The 14,829-nt window shown below is 32.1% G+C and overlaps 2 protein-coding genes across 2 annotated transcripts in view; both read left to right on the top strand.

Moving 5' to 3' along the window:
• LOC129801688 (lysophospholipid acyltransferase 6) overlaps positions 1–8,847 on the top strand; it is a 34,646-nt gene extending 25,799 nt beyond the window's left edge. Inside the window, exons 3-5 of the mRNA XM_055846962.1 lie at positions 2,688–3,332; positions 3,419–3,550; positions 7,908–8,847. Coding sequence (XP_055702937.1) covers positions 2,688–3,332; positions 3,419–3,550; positions 7,908–8,444 — 1,314 coding nt within the window. The 3' untranslated portion in view covers positions 8,445–8,847. The remainder of the gene's footprint in view (positions 1–2,687; positions 3,333–3,418; positions 3,551–7,907) is intronic.
• The window catches only part of LOC129801718 (rhodanese domain-containing protein CG4456), an 887,636-nt gene that overhangs the window by 123,564 nt on the left and 749,243 nt on the right, over positions 1–14,829 (top strand). The window lies entirely within an intron of this gene.

Here is a 14,829-nt window from a genome sequence, read left to right as displayed (position 1 = left end):
ATTAGGGAGTGCTGCGACAAAACGCTCTAGTGAAGTACTTTAAACAGCCATTTTGTAATATTTTTTTCGAAAAAAAAAATAAAGACTTGATCGTGTCCTTCTCGTATGAAAAATCGCGAAAAACCAGAAAAAGAAAACAGTTATTTTTGGTCTCCTAATTTAGGCTACCCCCCCCCCCCTAATGAATTGTGAATTAAGGGGGAGTGTCAATTAGAAGGCCAAAACTTAGCTGTTTTTCGGATTTTTTCTTTAGAGGAGAAGAAAACGGTCAAGATTCTTGAATTTTCATTAATTGCCTCGTCGCACTACTCCCTTATTTTGTAGTGATACACCTTGTATCACCTAAATAATATTTTATAAAGTAAGCAATCTGTCATTTCTTAGAGTAAGCATAAAGTGTAATGCAAAATCATGTAAAATATTAAATCAGTTCCAATAAAGTACTCAGCTAAAGAAGTCGAGTCTCTTCAATTTCAGGAAAATCTCTAGTTCGTAATTTTTATCTGAGAAAAAAATGAATTTCCATTAGTGTATTTCATAGTTAAACTAAAAAAAACCCGAAGAAAATCGTTAAATCGGAACTTTTTGTTCAAGGTTTTTGAAAAACGATACGATTTTGGGACAAAACTTTGACTTTCACATGCTCTAAAAAAATGAAGAATAAGTTTTCATCAATTCTTTTCGTTCAACTAGAAGAGAATTTAATGCTGAAAAGAATAAGCCTTTATTCATTTCATTTGGTCTATAAAGTTTTGTCTTAATCTTTCCCGCAAATTCAAAAAAAAAATTAAAAATGAGAAGTGGAGAAAACACACCTAAAATATCTGGATGTGCATGCTATTCTGATCGGCGCTCATTTGCTTTCGGCTCTGTTACTTCAAATGTACTTCGAATAAGCTTCTGAAATATTTATGGTGTATTCTAAGACAGATTATCTATCGATTTAAACAATAAAAAAATATAGCCCACTTTTGATCTTCTAATTTACACTCCCCCTTATGGCCTCTATTCACTAGAGAAATTTATGTTCATATTGTGGCAAATTCCCTAAGATTGTGTAGGAAAAACTCTTTAATATGGACATAAATATCTCTAGTGAGTAGAGTCCATTAAGGATGAGTATATTTTCAAAAATTTGAAAAGTAATAAAAAATTTGCCCCCCTGTGAGCAAATTTCGTTCCTACGCCCCTGGACATTAGTATTTCATGGTGCGTAATTCGTCGTGAGTCTTTGCGAGTGATGAGCAATGTCTTCTTCCTGCAGATATTTCTCCGTTTTGCAATTTTGATTTTTTACCACGTAAAATATTAAACGTTTTGGGTTTGTCATCGCCTGTAGCACTTCGATGCTGAAAAATTCTTCATTCATACCATAAAGATAAAATTTCGGAGATGGATTTTTTTTTCTAAATTTGTGCCTGTTTTTTTAATCAACTCATGCGGAACCCATTTTCCCTAATTTTGATTTTTTCTATGGCATTTTATCAAGCCTTTACGCTTGAAATATTTTACCGAAGCACGTTTTAATGCCCCTAAAAGCTAGCTTTATAATTTTCATTCAAAAAAGTTTGCAGATCGTCGCCATTAATTGTTTTTGGTCTTGTGGTACATCGAAATTACCATTTCTGAAATCTGAAGCACTTAATCGGTTTTCTCGGGTGATTCTCGATGTTCGCTGTGAACATCTTCAATCAAATGACATATTTTATTTGTTTTTTCTTAAGTTAAAGTGATAAAGTAGCACTTCCAGCAAATGCTGCTTTTTTGCACTAAATTCGACATTTTCTTGATTAGAAATTTTCTTTTCAGTAACCATATCTGTCGGTATTTTGACTAGATATATATTGTCGACTAATCTATTAAATAAATAAAACTTCACATATGTGGGCCAGCTACATATGTCGTAAGGGCCATTTATATGTGAACGTCGGATTTCAAGTTGAGAATCTAAATAGTATAACGCACTTTGAAGATTTTAGTGACGTATTGAAAATTTGAGTACATATATTTTGAGATATAGAAGACTTCAATCTGACAACATGAACACGCCAACGGTAATCTCACAAATTATCTTTTCGGTTGATTTTTTTAGTTTAGAACGGTTTAAGTAAGCTTACAGTACTAAAAATTAATGTAATTTTTGCTTCTAAAATATTTATTTTTTCAGTTTTTCAAACATCACTAAAAATCTTTAACTCAATCGATTAATTAATTGAATTGAGATATTCAAATGTCAATTTCCGAGTATAATTTTCTAATTTTCCCCATGTTTTTTCACATTTAAAACCTTTTTTTGTACAAAATAAAAAAAAAGATTTTTAAAATTGTTTTAAAAAACAGGGATTTTATATTTGAAGTTTTTCTAACTAGGTTATGTTGATTTTTTTCAAAATTTTCAAAAAAAAAACCTTTAAAAATTGTTTTTCAAAGTTAAACAAATTTTGATATTCAATCATATTTTTTCAGTTCAAATTTAGATTTTGTTCTACATTCTAATATTGTACCCTATTTTGTTAAAAAAAAAAGCACTAATTTTGAAAAACATCATAAATAATTGTTTATTAAGACATTATCATCTTGTTGCCTATAACCAAAAATTTCTCAGATCAATTAGATCCACTTTTAGAGTCAGTTTGTTAATTTCAACGAGAAAGATCAGCCTAACACCTCATTCCCTTTCTTCCAAGGGTATTCTCGCGGGTCCAATAGTTTTCTATCGCGACTACATGGAGTTCATCGAAGGGTATCATATTCTCAAGCATGCTCCAGGTTCTTCCTCAGCCATGAGCGGTTCATATTGGGGCAAAGAAATTATCCAGGAACCATCTCCTATGAAGAGTGTGATCAACAAAGTGGCTGCAAGTCTCATTTGTGCCTACATCTTCATGAAATTTGTGACTATGTATCCAATTGAAACGATCAAGGAGGACGAATTTATAAACAATACTTCGATGGTGTACAAATTCTGGTTTGTCATGATGGCTACAACGGTGTGTCGGTTCAAGTATTACCATGCTTGGCTATTTGCTGATGCCATCTGCAACAATTCAGGCCTCGGATTCAATGGATACGAGGTTGATGGGACGGCAAAATGGGATATGATCTCAAATATAAATGTGATTGGATTTGAGTTCGGTACGAACTTCCGTGATTGCATCAACAGCTGGAATATGGGAACAAATCGATGGCTCAGGATGATTGTTTATGAGCGTGTGCCAAAGAAGTATGGGACTGTGCTTACATTCGCCCTCAGTGCTCTCTGGCATGGATTCTACCCAGGATATTATGTTACTTTTGCTAGTGGCGCACTCTTTGTGATGGCAGCTCGTTCTGTAAGTACTAAAGAGAGGGTTTGATTTTTAGTCTCTAGGCACATTATATTTAACTTTCGTCTTTTCTTGTGGTTTTTCTCGAGCAGGGTCGACGAATGTTCCATCACCGATTCCAGAAATCTGCATTTGTTCGCCGTTTCTATGATATTCTTACTTGCTTCGTCACAAGATTTTACATGGGATATGCCACATTCCCATTTGTCATTCTTGGATTTAAGGTAGGTAAAATAGTAGAATAACCAAATTCTTTTATAATATTGAACAGGTTATTCTGATAAAAAATGAGATTATGGTAACCTTAACCCTAATACCTCTTAGTCAAACCAAATTTTATCAGCTACACAACCGTTTCATTTGTCTTCATTTTTTTAATTCTCTTTAGCATGTTTCAACTAATATTTAAAATATTTGTTGCATATTGTAAATTGAAAGGAACTAAATTAAAACTCAAGAGCTCATTAACACGTCTAACCATAAACTTATCAAATTTTCCAGATTCTGAAAGGAAATTTTTTAATTTTCTATTTTGAGAGAAAAGGTTTATAACGTGTTCAACGGGATCTTTATTACTGAGCTTAATTTTTTATTTAGTAAAGGGGTTATTCTAGAATTTGTGGTTATGTAAGATCACACCACGAAAAAGGAGATCATTTCATAACAGGAAATTTTTAAATTCAATTTAACCTACAATTTTCTAAAATAATATAATTATGTAGATTTTTTAAATTTTATAACACATGAATTTAAATATATTTTAAATAAGTAAGATTGAATCACCCAAAAAACAGGCCTTATGCGATCAAAGCTTTTTAATATATCGCCTGATAGTGTATTTTATTATACATTTTAAATTTTTTCTTGATTTTATTTCCAGTTTTGAATTGACGTCAGTATATTACATTAAACCGCTGTATTTCACCAAAAAAAAAAAAAAATAAAAATTTTAGGAATATAAGGGACGAACACCAGCGATCGGCAGTGTGTCTCGGATCGTCAGGGTATTACCATATTGTTGCACCAATTCAAATGTATTTTTAAAAATTATTAGCTACTTTTTGTCATATAACTCCCACAAGAATGCAGTGCATTAGCTCAGATTTAATTTATAAAACCAATTTTCCCTGAGACACCTGATTAAATTCGTGACGTTCCGAGGTACACAGTGCATGGTTGCAATTACACCTATTTTTTATTAATTTATTGCAAACATTTCAAATTCAAATGCACAAATATAGTTAAATGGATCACTAATATATCGATTAGCATACACAAAAATACCAAATAGCATTTTGAGGCTTATATTTTCAAGTAAATATCGAGCATGTCTCTTAACATTCCGATCCGGGGTGCTCTTCCCTTATTTACTATGAAAAAAGATATTCATCAGTTTATAGTAATTACACATTAAGTTCCCTGTTAGATTTTTTTTTTACAGTATAGAAAGTTAGAATTTATATTTACATGCTATCAAAGTTCTTGTTATATCGCTCCTTTGAAATTACATGGGTCAACTCACGTTTTTGCGATTTTTAGATTTTAATGTACTTAGAAAGAGAATTTAATAAATTTTTAGATGATATAAATCATTAAATTTCTTTTTTAGAAAAGTTTTTCAAAATTTTATTCTTTTAATTGCTTTCGCAATTCTGTTTGAAGGAAAGGGGCACAAAATAGATTTATCGTTCAATTTTTTTGTGTAACAAGGGACTAAAGCAAATTGATCCACAGTCATTCTAGATTCAGGAAAAGTTGCGCATCATTTTTTTAGAATGACAAGGAGCTAACTCATAAAAGAACATATCTTGAAAGATAAAAAATATATATGTTTTGATGCCTACATTAATGCTCAGACCAATAGATTATTAATTTTTTAATTATTAATTTATTGATTTTTAATTTTTTATGAGATTGTAATTATTTACACAAAGTTGAATCTTTCATGCTGCCTCCTGAAGAATGGCTAAAAATGAGTTGGCCCCTTGTAACTTCCAAGGAAGGGACAGTTAGAACAAACATAACCTAACATCACACAATAAACATTGAACTGTATGTGTGCATCATTCATAAGAAAACCTTTTCAGTGGATTTTTTTTTAAAGAAATATAGTTTTACGCCTTTTTTCATACCATAAGAAAAATTCTAAATCCCATACAATCAAGAATATGTCATTCTATATTTTTTCCCGTCAAATAATTTCGTCAGATATCTTTAAGTTTCCTGCAGAAAATATCTACACCTCTGCCGAGAAATCTGTAGATATTCCTAAGAATTTTATTTAGGCTTGGGACAAAATTCGTCAGAAATTTTTACAGATTTTCTGACGAATCCTGGTGCACACTCTGACGACTTTCTGTAGATATTTTGCCGATTTTCTGTAGATTTTTCTACATTTCAGACTTTCCAGACAGCTGTGTCAAAAAAGATGGAATATTTTTCACTGAAGTTTGCAAAATTCTATAGAGTTATTCTTAGTGATATCACAGTGTTTATATAAAATAAAGAATTCTGCGACTCCGTGTTATAAGTAGAGAATAGTGAAGTGAAAACTTTAAGCAGAATGTCAACCTAAATTTCGTGTTTTTGTATCATTCAATTGGCGATTTTTAAGAAATTAGTATTTTTGCTCGCAACTTTTGACTTATCTAAAATGTGTACTAATGTAGAGCATACCATTTTCTTTATAACTTCTACAGTTTCTTCATAAATCAACAATATTTTTGTGAAGTAATGGAGGTTATGCAGATTTTCTAGGGAGAAATTCTGCCGAAAATCTACAGATTTTCTCTGAATGTACTAGAATATACCGTTAAACTTCAAAAAACCTCCGAGTAAAATTGGCAGGTATAGAGCAATGATTTGACGGGTTATTATGACAAATATACCCAAAATAATAAAATAACCTCTTCTCAATTATATGTGAAAATAATGAGATAAAAGGTTTTTGCCAAAATGAATGTTTACTGCTCGAACTCCCCAGAAAGAGCAGTATTATAATCTAACGATTTTGAGTGACACTGCCCGCTTTGTAATCTGGATGATTGGGAGACAATATGACAGATGTCCGATTCGTAATCCGGATGGATTTTTTGAATTTGTTAAACGTCTCGAAAATATAATACAAGTTTTTTTTTGACTAGAATTAGAATAAGAATTTTAAAGAAGTTTAAAAAGACATAATTAGAGAATTCTACGCTATTATACTTCAATTATTAAACAAAAAATTCACAGGATAATTTATTTTCATTGCTAAACACACATGCTAAACACATATTTATTTCAACTTCCACAAAGTGTTGGTGGAATTTTGGAAATTTGAAGTCTTCGTGTATTATATTGACGTCACGCTGATTGTCCGTGTGTCCGTCCGTCGGTTGCCAGTTCTAGAGGCCAAACAGTTAGAGATAGATGCTTGGAACCTTCGGGAACGCACCCATTAGTCCACCTTGGAATCATTAACAAGCCCCCCATTTAACCCCGTCTTTCCCCACCATTTTCTCTCCAAAACCATGTTTTTTTGGGATTTTTGGATAACGCGTCGTGCGATTTTTTCATTTTCGGATATATTTTAGATGCTGTCTAGGCGGATTTCGTTCTTATACGAAAATACCTTTGATTCATTCCTAATAATGGTTTTTCGTCGTCAAAGATTTATCAACCGTGTTTATCAACCGAATGGGGTCATGTTTGAGCTCGGTGGAAAGTCTTGGAATTACCGACAAAACCGAACGGGTTCCAATGGGTTTTGAATCAGTAATGAACCGGTCCATAACCGATAACTAATTTTTATACGAAATTCAGTTAAATATCCCTGAGGTGTATTTTGGGCAATATTTTGAGTGATTTATAAATTATGGTTTAAATCGGTTGTGAACCGGTAATGGACCAGTTATGAACCAATAACTAATTTATCTCCAAAAATCAATTCTATTATTAATCGTATCGAGATTTTGTATTACAAGGTAATCATTTTTACAATATCTATTCTCGTAGAGGAAGAATCTGCTTAGTCCATTGTAGACCGCCCAGGAGTGCCTTCCCGTGGGGTTCACCCTTCTTCCATACTCTTGGAGTTGCTTGGCAAATTCAGTGCATTATATAATATTACATTATATTATTACATGTGAAAATTGTCTAAATCAGATATCCGGATATCTTTGCACCGAGCGGGACTCGAACTCACAACTGTGAGAGTCGAGTCAGAGATCTCATCCGCCCAAGAGCCAACGGTATTGCTTATTGCGCCACTGAGATCCCCAATAATCAATACTATGGGGAAATGGGGCACTTTTGAAAGTGGGGCACCTTTGAAATTAGGATTTTTCTCCTATGTTTAAGTGGAACTAAGCCATATCATAATGTAATTTACCTTCTCAATCTGTTTGTGCAGCTAAGTTATATCACGATAAGACTCAGGTGAAGACCAATTTCAAAGGTACTCCACTTCCCCCTATTACCCTTAAAACTATTTTGTGGGAGTTTTTGTTTAATTTATGAATTGGTTCAAATCGGTTGAGAGACGTTAATTCGTAAATGCCACCCTTTTTAACCATATAAATTATCTATTTTTAATTTTAGGCGAGTTTTACTGTGTACCTGAAATGTTACATGTGCCTTCATGTGATTGCCTTGGCAACCATCTTTCTCCTGCCGCGTTTCATTCGTGGCGAGCGAACTGCGCGAAAACAGGCAGCTACTCAAGTTTTTGAGGGAAGTTGTCAGGAGGCTCTAATGGTTGGGAAGGATGAAAAGGCTGAGCAGAGGGTGAGTGCGAAGGAGAGTATTGATGAGGGACGAAATGATCCGCTTCCGGAGATGGACAGTGATGCTCTGGCATCGGTGATAAAGAAGAACTTTGAAATGGAAGCACGCAATCTTGAGGAATTTCTGGAGAAGAAGGCCAAGGGAATTGTGGAGCTGAAGGAGGATCTATGGCAGGAGCTTAATGTAATGTACTCATCACCGGAGATGGAATTGAGGAAGAGATATCCGGAGGGTATTTCACCGGATGTGGGAGTTGATGTGTTTATCAAGAAGGAGATCAATGCTCTCAATCAGGCCGTTCAGCAGGCCACTGTCTTGCCCGCGGTGCTCAGCAATGGACATGCCAAGTAGGTGGGACAAATTTATACCACATCACAAAAAAAAAATCCTCCACAGTTCCCCTGTCTCTCTCTAACTTGGAATTTTCCTCACGAGTTCACAGAAAAATTGCAAGAAGTTGATAAATAATATTCCAAATCGGCCGGGATATTAATAGATTCCGGGTCAAATGTTTTTTTGTTTCACTTTTTTTTTGGCCTCGTGCATTATGTATTTGTTCGCACAAAAAAAATCTAATTCATGTTCTTGTTTTATTTTGTATTGAAAAAGTTGGGAAATTCAGCAGAAAATTATCAAAGCGAATTGGAATTCAAAACCTTGTGAAATGTTTCTATGCAATTTAAAGTTTAGCCTGAAATTTTAAATGAAAAAAAAAACTTTATAGAAGAGATAAATAAAAAAAAAATAAAAGCCATTTGTCTTCAAAAATTATTATTAAAATTAAATTTTAAATTAGTATTAAAATATTTATGCGTCCTCCATTGTAATCTTTGTGACTAAATTATTTTTGGAGAACAACAAATTAACAAATTATTTTTGATTGTTTCAAAAATTACAATATGACCACTTATTGCCTCAACACATTATAGCCTCTACACACTAGAGAAATTTATGTCCATATTGAAGAGTTTTTCTTACACAAGCGTAGGCAATTTGTTTCAATATGGACATAAATTTCCCTAGTGTGTAGAGGCCATTACAGACTAAGTGAAGAATATTTCACTATTTTTTACACATTAAATATTTGTGATTTTCTTCTTGCAAAGGTGAATGGGCAAAATTGTATGAGCATTGGTAAGTTTTTCTTCGAACTCTTAAAAATAATAAATATTATTTAAATTTCAATTTTTGGAATAGAAATTTACGAGTTTTGGTCACCCTTTAAAAATTAATGTAGGAAATATCCCCAAATCTTCACTACAAAATAACTTTTCAAGTATTTATTTAAAGGTTTTTTGAATGGTCAGTAATTGATACTATAGTGTTTAATTAACTTTAAAATTTCATAAACATGCTTTATGGTTTTTACAGTCATAAAATGTCACTAAATATTCATACTACGAATTTTAGTCAAATTATGTCAAGGAACTGAAGTCAATACTAATAAAAATTCCTAGACTTTTTTTCACAAAAGTTCTTCTGCACAATTTAACAGCAATAAAAAGATTCCTTTTTTTAATGGACATACTCAAAGGATATTCAAAGTCTTCTCTTAATTATAACTTCTGATTTTTCTGTGAATTTGAAATGAAAATTTAAGAAATACTTTTTTGAAGTGAATATGTGAGAATTGAATATCAAGGAAATTAAAAACAAGAATGAGAATATGAAAAGTATCACACAGATTATTGCATAAAATAAAAAGAAGAAATAATGTGAAATTGGGAAAGAGTAAGAAATTTACGATTTTTTTTGTGAATAAATTAATTGTATTTTTTTTTTTACTACAATGCACTTTTTCAGTGAAAAGGTAATTTTCTTAAATTCTTTATAGGACATTCAATTCTCACAATAGAAAAAAAGCATATATCATTAAAAAATGTGGATGGAATATATTTAAAATATTTCTTAAAAGAGCTAAAGGAAAATAATAATAAATAAAGTTTTTTTTTTAGTTTGATAGATTTGTAAGCCAAATTTTGCGTGGATTTTTTTGATATAACATTTTATGTAAGAGATTTTATTTTTGAAGTTGTGTGTATTTTATGGGATATGTTTTTTTATTATTATTTCAGTGAAGTAGATTTTATTCCCAAGCGATTGTGTGAGTCACAAAGTAGTCAAGATAGAAAATAAAATCGAAAAACAAATATTAAAAAAAAACTGTGTGTCAGCAAAAAATAAAACTTCACAAATATTGCAAAAAAAGTGACGATTTATTGATTAAAAAGAAAAACAGTAATAAATCAGAGGAGATAAATATATTAAAAAAAAAGAATTCTAGTCTTAGTGTTGCAAAAAATTGAGAAAATATAACACCAGATTCCCTAGAAGTGAACAAAAAAAAACATTCAAGAAGAAAAAGAAACAACGTATATAAGTTGCTTTTGTTGAAGAGAGTCTAAAATATTGATGATTTTATTTTGAAAATCCCGTAGATATTTCCAAAAATTAAAAAAAAAGGTGAAGAGGAATGTTTTCCTCATTTCTTTTATTTTTAGCAGTCTTCCCACCTGAAACTAGAAATTCCCACGATAAAACTTCCAAAGGATTTTATGTGAATTTGCAGTTGAGAATATTGGACTACACGTCTCATTTAAATAATCAATGAAGTTTTCCCAGGAACTTAGACACTTTTCCCGGAAATGAAATATTGTGTGCAAAAAGCTGGGCATTTTTTTGCACGTTCATGTCTCAGCAATTTTCTCTGGTGACTTCTGAATAATTTATTTCAGAAATTTCTAGAGAATCACACAAAAAATTTGCAGACAGAAATTTAAAAAGCTTTATTCTGTAAGCCTTCCACGTAAATTTAATTTAAATGGATTGACGAATGAATCGGTGAATATTTAAGGAAAGAAATTTGAATGAAAATGCAGAAAACTGTGAAATGGTAATATGTTGAGGTTCTAGATCATAATTAACCCTCTAACAGTGCTTTCTTTAATATGCGAAAAAAAGATCTAAAACAATGTTTTCTAGGATAATTATGATCCAATAAAGTCGAAAAACCATCCATTCTTCATTATCTCTTTTAGTTTAGGCGCTAGGTGAGAAAATATAAAAATTTTTTGAATCGCTTTTTGCTTCTAAAATTCACATTTTTAGTTTTTTTTTCAAATTTTTTAAATAAAATATACAACGTAGAATGACATATCTTTCAGTAAAAAAACAAATTTATTTTAGTCAGATAACTTTAAATCGGTATTTTTATGGAAAGTGGAAATGAGTGTTTTTGCACAAATATTTTTTGTTGCTTTTTCTCTGACATGTCACACAAAACTGGGAATAGGAACAAAATTCCTAAAAAATTCCTAAAAAAAAAAATAGGAAATGCGATTTTTGTGAAGACCGCCTGGAGGCGGTCTTGCCTGTTAGAGGGTTAACAAGTTTCCATCATCCCAGGGTCTCTTTTTTTGTTCTATAAACATGTTCCATTCATAATGTTTATGAAATAAAATGCATTCAATCTTAATTGAATCAAGAGCTACATTTTTGCTATGTTTTAATTATTTTTGCTAATTTAGAAAAAAAATCCATTGCTATACATTCTTCTTTAAAGCTGTGAAAGTTTGGGGAATACTGTCCCATTATCCCTTTGTACATTTATAGAAAGATTCAATACATATCACGATCGAGTTTAAGTAAAATATTTATTTGCAAGTTTTTTTTTTAATCTAAGATAAGACTTAGGTTTGAATCTCGTATTACGTACATACCAAGTGATCAGAAGTCTTTTCAAAAACAATCACGATACTGACAAGCGGTTTATAGGGATGAGCGGTAAAAAAGCTTTCTTGAATGTAAAAAACTGAAATACTTCAAATTTAAGACAAAATTGAAAGTCCTTTTGTTCGTTTCAGTTTCTAATTTCAGTAATTAGCTTGAAGTTTTGGTTCCAAGCCTGCAGGATATAAGGTATATTGCCCGTTACACATTCACGTATCAGTTCGTCGAATTTATGTGTAGCCCTAAAGTTTGCTTCCTTTTAAATATTGGACTGATGCCCAGCGAAAAAATTCCACAAATTACAGAAGTAATTCCTCGAAATCGCTTTTTAAGTTCCATTTATACCGCAATATTTTTCAAATGCATCGGTAAGTCCTCTTAAAACCTCTCCCTAGTGGTTCGTTTCTGATATAAAACCTTGCAGTTGTCAGATAGAATTTCTCTAACTGCATCTCCACTAAAATAAAAAGAATAGAATACTGCGATGGGAAGATTTCGAATCAAAATTTGCAATAAATAAATTTTCAATAATAACAATGCTAAAAGGCATTTTATTTTAAATATTCACATTTTAATGAGTCTTTAGTTATTTTATTAGCAAGTCTTTTTCCGGAGGCACTTCGACGACTCAGAATCATGCGATTTGGGTTCTTCGTTTAGAGTTCATGGATAATCCTGGGCGACAGTTGGAGATTACTTATTTTTCATGGATCTCTCGGAGCCGGATAAACTTAGGATTTTGACATTTTTAAAAATATTTTTTTTTTGAATTGGGCATCTGTCAAATTATTCTTTCAGTTTCAGTTGATCTTCTTCCTTTACCTAAAGCGGTCTTCAGACTAGAGGTTTAGTCCAGTTCCTGAAGGACTCAAAATCTTAAATAGCGAACAATTTTATTGCTTTTTGAGAGCCTAATAGGTCATTTATCTTTAATAATCATAATCCAATCCTAAGTTAAATTTTTTCCAAAAATCGTGATTGATAAAAAATTAGAGCAGTTAATCCAATATGGCTAATCAGTAGGTCTGAAGCCCATATAACCCTCCCTTTCACTTTGGTTTCTGGTCGCACACCTGAGGCTAATAGGTAGGTCTTTGACTATACGCGTCTACCTTGATTACCTGTCTATCTCTATTAGTTTTGCTTGTGCCATTACTTCCTTGTTTCAGGTTCTCTTTTTCATTGTCTGAATCCAATAGTTTCTTTCTGTTCTATCTCAGTGAAATCCTGCTCGGGTAAAGTACCTTGTCGTGGAATATATCACAACCTTAGAATCCCTTTCAATGACCAGAAAGGTAGTCAGCCTTCGATTATTGCAAGATTTTCTATTTGTTTTACAAGTTACCCTTTATACAATGTCATATCTCGTAGTGGAAGAATCTACCAAGTCCATTATTGTAGACAATCTAGGAATACCTCCTTGTAATAGTGAATGCTTTTTCCGTGTTTCCGGAATTGTTTGAGCAAAGACGATTATATTTTATTACCTTTTCATCACATGTGAAAGTGTTAGCTTTCCGTCATTCAATTTCTTTGCGCCGGGCGGGACTCGAACTGCGAGACTCAAGCCAAGGATCCCTCCACCAAACTCACTGCACTACAAGATCCTCTTCTATTAATTTTTGCAGTCAAGCCTAAATTTGTCATCAATGAACGTTCTTTAAATATTTTTTTAGCTTTATGTGTAGGGGAAGTGCTCATAATTTTGGACAATCTGCTTATAAGCATCGAAGTTCCAAGTTTGAAGTGCGATATTTTCTATACTAATTGACATTTCTTGTTACTCTCTTTTCAGAAGGGTTGTTTAGAAACTTAGCAAGCTATTTATCGTCTTATTTTTATTAAAATTAGTTTTAATACGTTTAAAAATGAATTGATAAGTAGAGGTGACATTGGCTCTTATTTTGGACAACTTGGTTATTAATTTTTACAACTTGTCTGTAAATTTGGACAGCTAATCCGCCTCAATAGGATGCCCATTGTTCTTCATATCATGAACCAATCTTACCAAGTCCTCTTCCTGATCATGTAAGGGAAACGTGGAATGTCACAAGAAGCCCAGAAACTTTCCATATCATTCATTAAAGTGAGTTGACTTCGGTGCTCCAAGTACGTGCGGATTCGCTCATTCCCTGACCTTTCCGGGAGCCTTTCAAGGCATTTCTCGCTACATCTCTTTCGTAGAGATGATGCTCCTTTGTTTCTTCAGGCATTTGTCCAACCTAGTCATCACAAAAGCTAAAACTTCACGAAATTTCGTGAGAAAAACACCTGTCCAAAATAAGAATCATGACCTCACTGGTGAATGTCTTAAAAAATTTCCCACTTTTCACACGAAAAATATAATTCACAAGGCAAATCTCACTTCAGGTCAAATGTACAAATCATCAGTAACGTGAATCAACACAATATTCAATGAATATTCAATAATATCACTCAAAAACAGCGAACAAACTTTGTTAATACTTCACCAAAACTAAATAAGACTGAAGTAAGCCACGAAGTTCTGTCATATTTCTCGTAAGCAATTGCTCACACTGATATTCAAATTTTAACGTATTTAGTGTTAAAATCTTCCAAAAAGAACAAATATTTAGATAGAATTCATTATTCATCAAATATTGGAATAAAAATCCATCATTTTAATCAATTTATTTTTAGTGTCCAATGTTATCCTCAGTGTCCAAAATAAGAAACTGGACAAAATTATGAGCATTTCCCCTATTTCATTTGGTTCCCTGCTTTGTTCTTTTAGAAATCAATTTTTCGCCTCTTTTTGAAAAAATTAAATACTTTTGAATATCATCAGTTAAGATTTTTTTTTATTAATTACAGCTGATTTCTTTTAGAATGTAGCAGTTGACAAACTGCCCGTAATTCACCCACCAAACATTTTTAAAAGATTTGTCGAAGTTTTAAATCACTTTCATTGTACCTTTCAATGTTTCCAGATTATGTAACAAAAAATAGTTTTAATTATCCTGGATTTACAAGTTAATATAAAATG

The sequence above is a fragment of the Phlebotomus papatasi genome, chromosome 2, assembly GCF_024763615.1.
Source record: "Phlebotomus papatasi isolate M1 chromosome 2, Ppap_2.1, whole genome shotgun sequence".
Taxonomy (NCBI): domain Eukaryota; kingdom Metazoa; phylum Arthropoda; class Insecta; order Diptera; family Psychodidae; genus Phlebotomus; species Phlebotomus papatasi.
Note: the sequence above shows the minus strand (reverse complement) of the source record. Positions and strands in the feature narration are given on the sequence as shown.